Genomic DNA, 12000 nt, shown 5'->3' with positions numbered 1-12000 from the left:
TTGTCTGCTATTTATTTGTTTGTGGTTTTGAATTTTCTGTCAAGAGAATGCTTGGGGAGTTTACCTAGTAATATAAGGTATACTTGATAGAAACCTATACCACAATGAGGTTTTTGTGGTCTATTTTTACTTGTAACATGCATTCCTTGTGCAAGTTCAAGTACCAAATGTTTACTAGTGCACATGGAATGGAAGCTTACCCTTTCTTCATCAGTGCAGAAAAGTTCTATGCTAAATGATCAATGAGCTGACTGGATTTTGACTGCTTAAGGAAGTTTTTCTGTATTTTTTTTATATTTACATGGAGAAACCACCCCCAGGATCAGAGACCTAGCCATGCTTGCTCTGCTTGCCGACTTACGATCACTATCCTGGCAACGTGCTCCAGGGAGTCACCATGCTTCGGCTTGCGCAAGGGGTGACACCCATGGGATTTGAACCTAGACTGCCTGCCTAGCGACCTAGGCTCCTGTACTTCAAAAGAACTATCTCTTCTCATCAGAATTGTTTTTCTCTTCTTACTTATTTCTTCAGTTTAGTGTGTTTTTTGTGTTTTTGAAATGTTGTGATACTTTCTAAAGCTATGGCTGAGTAAGATTTTGTCACCTCAATCTTGCCTTCAGGGCTGCTTCATTAGAGAAGTTTGTCATGTTCTTCAATTTTTTCAGGTGTGGACATTGTAAAAAGCTTGCTCCAGAATATGAGAAACTTGGCTCAAGCTTTAATAAAATGAAGTCTGTTTTAATTGGAAAGGTAATGTCTCTCTTTTTCTTTCTCTCTCTTTCAAACATCAATTAGTTTGTAACCAACTCAAATTCAGAAAATGGTGTAATGATGTCTCACTAACCTTGCTTTTGACATGGAAAAGGTGACAAAAAGGCACCTTTAATTCTAACAAAAGAAAAAGAAGAAAGGAAAAAATCTATAAGTTTGTTGGCAAAAATCAAGTATATGGGTGTCTCAGCTGACAGATTTTGCTCTTTAGGCCATTCCATAAGTCAATTGATGTATGTATGAGAAAAAGTATGAGGAAGAAGAAAGAAGAAGAGGGGAATATCAGCTGTGAAAGGGGTTCAATCCCAAAATTTGACGTGTGGGGCAGGACTCCAAAGTGGACTTTATATTAGACCCCACTAGGGTTTTGTAATAAACAGTTGTACATTTGAGTTATTTAAAACTATGCAACTGCCTTGTGGTATTACAATTTACAAGTACCCCACCACTCAGCTAGTATAACTGTTTACAATAGTGCCACTTAAGGGTGGTGACATTTTGGAGCATATTGTTATTGGAATGCTTTTGGGTTAATGCTCCTCCTCAAGTGGTACATGTGGTGCTGTCATGTACAACTTGCTCTTCAAATAATTAGGCCTTCCTTGGAGAGACCTTTAGATAAGATATAAGCTACTTGATGCTTCATAGATAAGATATAAGCTACTTGATGCTTCATAGATAAGATATAAGCTACTTGATGCTTCATAATAAACTTTGTCTTTATCACTTCTCCCTCTATTTTTTCCTCAATAAAAGTGATCTATATCAATATGCTTGGATCTATCATGCATGCAAAATTGTGCACAAGTACTAGATCACTTTTTGTGTCGCAATATATGATGTATTAATCACTGTGTAACCCGTAAACATTTAAAAGGTTCCTGATATAACCCAAAGATATTTATACACTCCTGATCCATGCCATCTCTGAAATGACAGCCAGAGCTCTATATTTGGCCTTTGAACTAGATGGAGCAACGCTCTTTTGTTTTTTTTCCTTTTTATGATTTTAAGTTCTATCCCAGGAATATATAATATCTTGACACTAATGTTCTTGAATGTGGATCAGCTGCCCAATTTGCATCAGAGGACCCTAATGGTGAATTTATTCTCATGTTTTGCATCTTTTCTCTGTCATGTACTATTCCATGTCAAATTGTGCCTTTGATATATCTCATAATTCTCTTCAAGGCTTCCATGTGTACTGTTGTTGGTTGATAAATAAGCTAAACATATTTTATTCACTGTGTATGTAATATCTTGCCGAGTAATGGTCGATAGTAGGGTCTACGCCATGCTTCTGTACACTCGGCATTTAGAATAGCCACACCGTCATCACTTGACATTTTCTTGCCTAATTCTGTGGTGGTGCAATTGGTTTGGGATGACATTGTGTTAATAATAAGGATATAGTCTCTGACATATTCAACATGGATGGCAACTGTAGGAGGGGAGGATTAACTCTCAGAAGCTCAGATTTATTCACTTTGGTCATATCATCTGCCATGAAAAACGAAAGAAACTCTTTCTATTTGGTCTTCTATTCCAAGTATTTGCATCTGTCACATTCTATTAGTGGATCTTTGTAGCTGGGTGTATGACTTTTTCAATTGGACATGATTTAATCCAAAATCCAAATGTGACAGTTTTTGTTGTGTTGGTTTTGGATGGATACTGGTCCCACTCAAATTAGACCATGGTTGCCAGACTAGGAAGCGGAAGCAGGAAACAATATGGGAAGCAGAAGCGAGAAGCGATGCATTTTAAAATGTATAGGAACCGAGAAGCGAGGAATGAAAAAAAGAACTATAATAATTGAATGTGAATCATAATGAAACACAAATAAAAACTAAAATAAAAATGACTAATATTAAATTTCATGATTTTTTAGTGTAAGAATTAAATTTTTAACAAAATCTAAAAATAATGAGTACCAATTTAGAGAAAGCACATGGAAGTGAGTGAGAAGAGTGAGAGAAAACACATAAAAAACATGAAAAGTTGAGTAAGAGAACATATAAGATGAATAAATGAAGTGTGTGGAAAGCATAGGAGAAGTGTGGGGGAATTGAGGTTCTCATCAAGTTTCGGAAGCGAGGAGTATCAGTATCGCGCTTCCGAAGCAAGTTTCCGGGAAGCGAGCTTCCCAATTATCTAAGAAGCTTACGGTAACTCTGAATTAGACTGGTTGAGAGACTTAATTGAGTAGGATGGTGATTATATTACAATTTGCCGAACTTCTATCAAAACCCTTGTTGAAGTCAATGATTCTGTCTGTGTGGGAATCTGAAACTAAGTTTGGCTAATCACAAGTTCATCGATTGTTTAAGTGATGGATTAATTTCCTGCAGCATTGCTCTATAATTGAGATTCATTCAACTCAGTTTAGTGATTGAATCTTTATTCAATAGTTGCACCAAAAACTGTTGGAAAGACTAGAATAGATCAGTTCTATTGAGAAATTAATGTGTTTCTTTTGTGCTGCATAATTTGATCTTATGCTTTTTATTTCATGTTTTAATATTTTGAATAGGTGGACTGTGATGAGCATAAGAGCCTTTGTAGCAAATATGGAGTTACTGGATACCCTACAATTAAGTGGTTTCCTCAAGGTTCCTTGGAGCCAAAAAGGTAGATTATCTATTCATATGAACTTAAATAGATGGTGTAAAGTGCACATCCTTTTCTCTCTATGTTTTATTTTTTATTTTCTTTCCTTTTTTTAGTTTGGTTGGTAAATAATTAACTTGTTTGTTCATCATACCCAGCTATGAGGGTGCACGAACTGCAGAAGCTCTTGTTGAGTTTGTAAATACTGAAGGAGGTACAACTGGATTGTAATATACAAATGGTCATTGTACTTGTTAAGCTTGTTGTCTTTTGGAATCATTTCTAGTGACCATGTTTTACCATAAATATTTTTGTTAGTTTCTCATTTTTCTCTAGTTGGAAGTTGTGAGGTTTGGGTCTTTATTTTAAGGTTGCTCACGAAACTATGTACAAGGAATTTCATAGGCTAGTGTTTGACCTTATCTTTTGTGTTACTCTTTACCTTGTCAAATTGATATTCTAGGTGTGCTAAAATCTTATTTTGATCCTTTTAGGCATCGAGTCCATTATTGTAAGAATTCTTGCTTAGCAAGATTTATCGCACTGAAACTTGTGTGACAAATAAATTTGGTTATTGCAGGCACAAACGTGAAGTTGGCTGTGATTTCTTCCACTGTAGTAGTTTTGACAGAAGAAAATTTTAATGAAGTTGTCTTGGATGAGAAGAAAGATGTTCTTGTTGAGTTCTATGCACCATGGTGATTTCTCATGTTTGCTTCTGTTTATACATTTTATCTAGTGATTTTCGGAAAATTTGGTTTTCTACCCAAGTTTTTTAGTGATTTAGGTTGTGAAATGTTTTCTGCTTGTAGGTGTGGTCATTGCAAGCATCTTGCTCCTGTAAGTTCATGATACGTCTTTTAATACTTCTGTTGTTGGTTTTATAAAGAAACTTGTGAGAAAAGGAGATTATGTAATATCATTTTGGTTTATTCTGTAGCTTCATTAACCATCATCTTGTTCTTTGATCACATGGTGTAGATTTATGAGAAGGTTGCAGCAGCTTTCAAGCTGGAGGAAGATGTAGTAATTGCAAATATTGATGCAGATAAGTACAAGGATTTGGCTGAGAAGTGAGTATTTGTGTTTTAATTCTTTTATTTTTTCCAAACCTTGTCAATAAGATTGTTGAGACAGTTGTATGGATTCCTTGTTTTTTTTTTATAGATTGATCAATCATGATTTGTGGTTAACATTTAACCTGTAAACCAATGGGGTTCAGATAGTTGGCCCTGGATTGTCTGGGCTTCACCTCTTCTTTGAGCCTGAACCCAGTTGTTTTAGGCTGTTCTGGAGCCTAAGATGCAGCATTTTTAGGTGGGTTGGGCCCAGGATGTCCTAGCCTAAACCAAGCCTATTTGTGGGGCCAAGACCAGCACAGACAGTTTGTGTTTGTTTTTTCGTGCAGGTCCTGTAACCTTCCCGGATAAATCTGGACCCAAACTGGTCCAATGTCCATCCTTTTCATGGTCTAAGGCTCTATCCCTCGATTAGGTTTGGAGATCTAGACTGGTCCAAGTGCCTTTTGTGCAGATCTGTCAACCAAGAAAGATCTGGTCCCTATTTGTGGGGCCAAGACCAGCACAGACAGTTTGTGTTTGTGTTTTCCTCCAGGCCCTGGGACCTTGCAGGATAAATCTGGTCCCAGACTGGTCTAATGTCCATCCTTTTTAAGGTTTTAGGTTCTATCCCTCAATTAGGTTTGAAGATCCAGACCAATCCAGGTACATTTCATGCGGATCTGTTCAACTGATAAAGATCTGTGTTGGTTAATGAGTTGTTGCCTGAGGAAAGGTATCATGTAGCCAAGTTCTACTCATCCCTCTTCTTTGTTTTTCAGTGAACTAGATAGTCTGATCCATCTTTTTCAACATTACTTTCTATTGCCATAAACCTAAGCAATACAGTGATTCTGGAAGTGCTTGTTGATATCGGGGCACTGCTTGAAGCTGCTGCTTTGGATGTCTAGTTTGAAGAGGATCAGATATATTTACAAGAGAAACGATGCTTTAAAATGGTTCTAGCATGAAATTGTGCTTCCAAACTTCATAGGCTATGTGCTCTAGCTGATACCCTGTCTGGTTCAACCATCTCATTTAGTCCAATAATCAAGAATTTCCTTTTCCTAGGAAATAAAGATCTTTTTTGTCATTCGTTTGTTCTGTTGATGCTTGGTCTGAATCTATTGTCAAGGTATGTCTAATAGCCATCCTATACCTCAATCTTTATGAGTAACTGTCTAAGGATAGAGCATTGCAGACTTTGTTTCAACTGCTTGGGTTCAAGGGGCGCTTTTGTGTAAGTCAATTCTTGTAGCGGATAGACTTTCTGAAAAATTATATTTAGGAGTGCATAGATGACATGGACCATTTCAATCGAAGAAAATGCCTGCCTTTAGACTTGTGCAGGATTTGTTGATATATGCTAGATTGAGGAAGAAGGCTGGTCGCCTTCAAAGGAAAGAATTGAGTGAGCAGCCTTCTCCAGAAAAAGTTAGAGCTTCTCAATTCTCAATTGTGCAGTGAAATTAACTGATGGGATTCAGTAAATATGGACAACCATGGTTTAATAGATCCATGTTCTTTTCCACATCTGGCACCACTTATAAGTTGAATCCTGTGGTGTGCTGATAGGCAGGTGTCCATAGTTCTGGCAATTTGATGCTGTAATGTTGCTTTTCTTCCTTACAACCACTTCAAAGAGGTTTGGGAGCCTGCGATAGGAATTGAGAACCACTTCTATTTTCCTGAGGATGAGTCATTTTTTTCTTGAATAAGTGGAGTTTCCTTTTCCTTGAAGATCTGGAGGATAGAGTCACAGTGCTTTTATGAATGAAAAGTGAGTCCCTTTCTGTAATAGATTTTATCACGACTCCTGGCTTTAATGACTCTTCAATGAAGTCTTATCCTATCCAAATGTGATATATGGCGTTATTTTAATTTTAACACTTGTCAGTGGGGTGGACTTTTAATGCCTTGTGAAACCTTATAGTTTCCTCCATTATCACTCATTCCTATAGTGATTTGAATAGGATGTATGCTGTTAAAAGGGCTTTTTGTTTCCTCCTCCAGTTGTATGCTATGTCACAAAGATGTGTTTGACCCAATGTATGACACAAGTTCACAATTTTTTTGAAAAATAGGACAAGGAAATGTTTTCTAATTTTAGTTAGTAAATGCTATTTTTTGATATTTTAATATATGAATATGAACTTTTATTGAAGCATAGTTAAACTTTATTATAAACTTAAAATTATTAAAATAATGTCTTTACGTGTCAGCGTGTCCAGTTCCTGTCCCATAGACACACATTGTAAGTATTGCGACTGTGACATAGGTTGTATGCAGGTTTGTCTACTACATATCCATGCAACTGTATGGAGATACCAATTTATTGAACTGGATGATGCACATGATAAATCATGTTTCTTTCATGGTCTTGCTTGTTCTTGGTTCCACTCTGACATCTAAGCGAAATTGTTGTGCTTTCAGTAGAAATATTGATACTAATCTCAAAATTTTTATTATATAATCAGATATGGAGTTAGTGGATACCCAACATTGAAGTTCTTCCCAAAGAACAATAAAGATGGTGAAGATTATGATGGCGGTCGAGATTTAGATGACTTTGTCGCTTTCATCAATGGAAAAACTGGCACAAGTCGTGATTCAAGGGGGCAGCTTACTTCTCAAGTTAGTATTTAATGGACATGAAGCTTAGCATTTTATCAGGTTGCATGCTTTCTTCTTACTGTTACTAAGTATGCTTAACTGCTGCTTGAAATAGGCTGGTATAGTCTCTAGTTTGAGTGCTTTAGCGAAGGAGTTTGTGGCTGCTGCTGAGGATGAACGGAAGGCAGTCCTGTCCCGGATTGAGGAGGAGGCTGAGAAGCTCCAAGGATCTGCCGCAAGGTATTGATCTATCCTCTTGGGAAAAACTTTTCATTTGTGGTGGTTATCATGTCAAAAATAGACTGCATTTCTGGCTTGTCAAACATGATTTGTCACCTTTTTGGGGGCTCCTAACACACTGGAGCCACAAATATCCACCACTGATGAACTTATTTACATCCCCTACATGGTCAAGTCTCTTTCTCCGGATTTCTTGGCAGCGAAAATCTTCCAAGATTTTAAAAGCACGTTGTGGAAACTCGGTAAATTTAAAAGGGAACAGCTGAAGAGAGAATGAAAATAAAACAAAAGAAAAACATTTAAATGATTAATCAATTATAGAAATTACATGGAAGTTATATAAATTTTAGTTGGCATGGTCTTATTGGAATTTTCATGTTTTATGAATTTATTGATAAACTGACGGTAAATTTGAATCCTTGTCCGGTATTTGTCATTATAACTACTAAGCTTTCAACATCAAAAGCTCCTATACATCAATGCCACCAATCCTTTTGTTGCACCTAATATGTAATTATATTCAAGGAATAGGAGTTCTCTCTTGTTCTTGTGTAACTGATGCCTTTATTTTCAGGTACGGTAAGATCTACACCAAGGCAGCAAAGGCTTATATAGAGAAAGGTGTTGTTTACCCAAAGAAAGAGATTGAAAGGCTCCAGCGTATGCTGGAGAAGGTATGTTGCTTTCATTTCATCCAATATCTGAAACTACAAGAAGATGCTGTCTCCTTGTAGGACTTGACAAACAAAATATCAACTTTTACTTTTTCTTCTTTCCCTTTTGGAAAACATGCACCACTTTATTTAGATAAACAGGATATCGAAGAACCAGTCGATCTCATGTATACATGGATACACAGATGCTTCCAAGAACACTTTTTATGTGAGAAATTTCTCAGGAGACCTCTAATGCACTCTATTTTTGTTTTGTCGTTTGCAGTCCATAAACCCATCAAAGGCCGACGAGTTCATAGTGAAGAAGAATATCCTTTCTGCATTTGCATCAGCCTGAGTTGGATGAGATTGATGCATCAGGAGAACACCAATTGCTCCATTTTCACGGATCCCAAGAATTTTAAGCTTGGGGGAGAGATCGTGAGTTAGCAAGCAAGGCCCTACTGTGTAGGGAGGTACTAATGCGGCTTCTTTTTTACTGAATCCATGTTTTTAACTTAGTTCATACTTGATAATTCTGCTTAGGAAATTGGGAGTTTGGATGTAATTGTAACCTGAGGTTTGCAGGTTCCTCGAATCGTGGTTGGTTTTACACCTCTTATCACATTGAAGAGATACCATATATGGTTTAATGCTGTAGTTTCTTGTTTCACAGATCATGTTTATTTCCCTTGAAAAAGTTATATTTTGTTTGCATCTGGGTGGTGGTAAAATTTCACGATGCTCATCATGTGGTCCTTGGCATTTTGACCCCGGGCACATGCAGACGAAGACAAATTTCTCTGCCGACTTTCAAGAAAACGAGATGAACGGTTAATAAGCAAAGTCTACATGGCGTTGGTGATTGCTCTAGGTCAGCTATGTTTTGTAAATTTTGTGGTATTATTTAAGAATATTTCTAAAAGTGCGAGACGTTTTCATGGAAGTTAAAATCTCAAATCTCAATAAACTAATCAGATATATGTACGGGAAGACTATTTTCATGTCATGAAGTCGCGTTTTAAGAAAATATGATATGCAGGTACCACATGAGCATGATCATTTGCAATTTTGTAAGACTTGTCTTGTAAGTAGGCCTCAATTTCATATTGTTTTTCATTGGAAAGATCGTACAGCAAGTCCCGTTCAAGCAAAGTCGAAACAAACTGCCCAAGGGTTTGGTTCAGACGAGGGGGCCCTTGGCTACTAAGCAAAGATGGCCGCTGTTCCATTCCCACGAGCGTCAGCCCCTTACATTAATGAAGGCAATGAATAAGCCCTTGTTCAGCTGAAGCTTGATGACTCCTTGGGGGCAAAGGATGCACCTAGAGCTGTCAATGGGGGTCGGGTTTTGTTGGGTCACAAAAAATAGAATCTCAAACTGCGTAATTTTAAATTTTATTTTTGTTATATATATATAATACTCGGTTTGGGTAATTGACAAAAATCATGAGCAAAACTTGGCCTTCATGTTGCTCGGGTTGGGTTCAGGTCAGCACTTTCTGTCCACACCTGAAAATTCCGGGTCGGGTGCCTGATACAAATTGGACCCATTAACAGCCTTAGGTTCACCATAGGTTTACACCGCGGGACAGCTGACTGTAATTACGTTTGACTTAGCCAGCGTAACTATGTATCTGATTCAAAGGGTGGTTACCCTGTCCTGCATGAAAAAAAAAGCAAAGTAGGAACATGTGCTGACATTGTCTACTAGATCACCTTTTCCCCTTTACGATTGTCAGATCTATGATTACAATGTAGGCCAAATAAATAAATCTTATGAGATTGATTTGTAGCTATATTTGGGATTATACCTGTCTTAATGACAATAAAACTTTGAGGTTGATGGAGTGCCGTGCTTGATTTCTACCTTGATATTAAAATCATTTGGGGGTTAGGAAGCATGAGCCCCGACCTGAGGCAAGAATTCTTGAAGGATAATTTTGTAATCTTAAATAGGTTGCCTTAGAGTCCTTGTACTTAAAGAAGATTATCATTTTTGTATAATGTATGTGTATCGCAATCTTAATAATGGATCTCAGTAAGGCTGTGAATGAAAGCACCTCTTACCGAACCATGTGAAATCATTGTTCTTTGTGTAGTTTTTCTCTTCTTATTCTTGTTTTTGTTTCTTCGATTTATCAATAGTGCCATCTATCGATAGGGTGTTGAGTCATTCCCTAACAGAAGCTAGGTCCCTTGCCCATAAGACCTACATAAGGAGGGGATGCCCACATGAATTGAACCGTGACTGCCCATTTGATAGCCAAGGTCTAAGTCCACTATGCTAACCCCCCTCGGGGTGCTTGGTTGGTCAAAGTTTGCAAGAAAAAAGTCAAAAAAGCTAAAAAATATCATATATGGATATGTCAAGGGCCTAAATGTTCTCAAGTCAAGTCTTGGGTGCTTTTGAAGATATCACAAAGCAATGAAATTCTAGAAATATGAAAGAGAATATAGGAATTTTTTTAGTAAGATAGTGTGTTCACTTTTCTTGATTTTCCTTATTTTAGTTTTAGTACATGTATCGAAAAAAAAAAGCTATTTGTTTTTATTGTTTTCCGTTCTCTGCATTGATATTTCAATTAAATAAAATGGCCAAAAAGTTTATCGAGATCTTAAGATAGCCGACTGGACTTTTTCTCCGAGCAGTTATTTTCATCTTTCAAGAACTCTTGCATGAAACTGCAAAATGAATACAGTATTTGAATAGTCAGCTTCACGTTAAAACGCTATTTCCTTGAAGGCGTAGATGAGATCCGCAGCTTTTCTACCTTTTTTCTTGTGCTGATATAAATAGATAAATGTAAAATAAATAAATATTAATGTACATGTAGAGTAGAACGAAGGTGCTTGCCATACGTGATTGATGGGTTTTTCAGGGTTTTTTCGTTTTATTTTTAAATTTTGACTATACAGATGTGATCTATGTACTTGATTTTATAGGGATCAGCTCTTGAAGTGTTCAATTCCAACACATGGCTGGGTTTTTATAAGGTTAAAAAAAATCAACGGTCCAAAAACTTTGTAAATTTTTAATGCTCCAAATATCATTTTTTTCATCGAAAAAACATGATCCAGGTGTGGATTCCTCGTAAATCGACCATGCCCAACACATTTATGGAGTCAGAACTGCGAAAAAAATGCCAAAAAAGCAGAAAAAACCCATCAAACCCATATCGCTAGCACCTATGCTCGACTCTGTAAATGTATACAAACAACTAGGGGTGGCAATTGGGTCGGGTTGGCGGGTCGGCGTGTCAGCATACCTCAACCCGAACCCGACCCGTTTATTAAACGGGTCAGCTGTGGCAAACACGAACCCGACCCGTTTAATAAACGGGTAACCCGACACGACCCGCCAACCCATTTAATAAATGGGTTGGGTCGGGTAAACGGGTTTTCAGGTTCGCGGGTCAGGTTGGCGGGGCGGGTTGGTGGGTCGGGTTGGCGGTTGACGGATCAGGTTGGCAGGTAGGCAGGTTGGCGGGTTGACGGGTCGGGCAGACGGGTTGTTGGGTTGGCGGGTTGGCGGGTTGACCCACCCGCCTAACCCGTTTATTAAACGGGTCAGCCGGGTTGACGGGTTGGCATACCCCCAACCCGAACCCGACCTGTTTAATAAACGGGTTACGCGGGTCGACCCGTTTATTAAACGGGTTGGCTTAAGCCCAACCCGAACCCGCCTAAGAGGCGGGTTGGCGGGTCGTGTCAGAAATTGCCACCCCTACAAACAACTATAAAAGAAATGATCATCGGGGCTCCATGTGGTTGGTAGAAGCTGTCAGTGCACGTCTCCCTGTGGTGGGACGTTGCAGGTTCAAAACCCATGTGGTAAGTTGAATAATAACTGGTGGGGGTCTGCCTAACCCCAGCTTGCCTTTTAAAAAAAGAAAAAAAATTCTAAAAGGAAATGGGAAAATATTGGTTACCCTCAAACTGGAGTATACTCTGGTAAAAACAACCCGTTCCATCCCATTTTCTTGCTTCTTTTGTGGATCAAGCCCTGTGGATATGATCTACATGATTTATTTAATTTCCTAAATTCCTTG

General features: G+C 38.0%; 1 protein-coding gene across 3 annotated transcripts in view; it reads left to right on the top strand.

Moving 5' to 3' along the window:
- The window catches only part of LOC149844106 (putative protein disulfide-isomerase A6), a 19335-nt gene extending 10331 nt beyond the window's left edge, over positions 1 to 9004 (top strand). Inside the window, exons 2-12 of one of the 3 annotated variants that reach the window (XR_016430953.1) lie at positions 669 to 753; positions 3308 to 3405; positions 3543 to 3598; positions 3965 to 4082; positions 4197 to 4224; positions 4366 to 4457; positions 6920 to 7076; positions 7171 to 7295; positions 7870 to 7969; positions 8235 to 8424; positions 8736 to 9004. Coding sequence is in view for 1 of the 3 variants with exons in the window: in XM_090000322.1 (XP_089856448.1) it covers positions 669 to 753; positions 3308 to 3405; positions 3543 to 3598; positions 3965 to 4082; positions 4197 to 4224; positions 4366 to 4457; positions 6920 to 7076; positions 7171 to 7295; positions 7870 to 7969; positions 8235 to 8306 (931 nt within the window). In the remaining 2 variants the exon portion in view is untranslated. Of the gene's footprint in view, positions 1 to 668; positions 754 to 3307; positions 3406 to 3542; positions 3599 to 3964; positions 4083 to 4196; positions 4225 to 4365; positions 4458 to 6919; positions 7077 to 7170; positions 7296 to 7869; positions 7970 to 8234; positions 8666 to 8735 lie in introns of those variants that run through there. The other 2 variants (XR_016430954.1, XM_090000322.1) reach the window with 2 other exon arrangements.
- Positions 9005 to 12000: the final 2996 nt, after the last annotated feature.

This window comes from Nuphar pumila, chromosome 3 (genome assembly GCF_984573655.1).
Source record: "Nuphar pumila chromosome 3, dmNupPumi1.hap1.1, whole genome shotgun sequence".
Lineage (NCBI taxonomy): Eukaryota > Viridiplantae > Streptophyta > Magnoliopsida > Nymphaeales > Nymphaeaceae > Nuphar > Nuphar pumila.
Note: the sequence above shows the minus strand (reverse complement) of the source record. Positions and strands in the feature narration are given on the sequence as shown.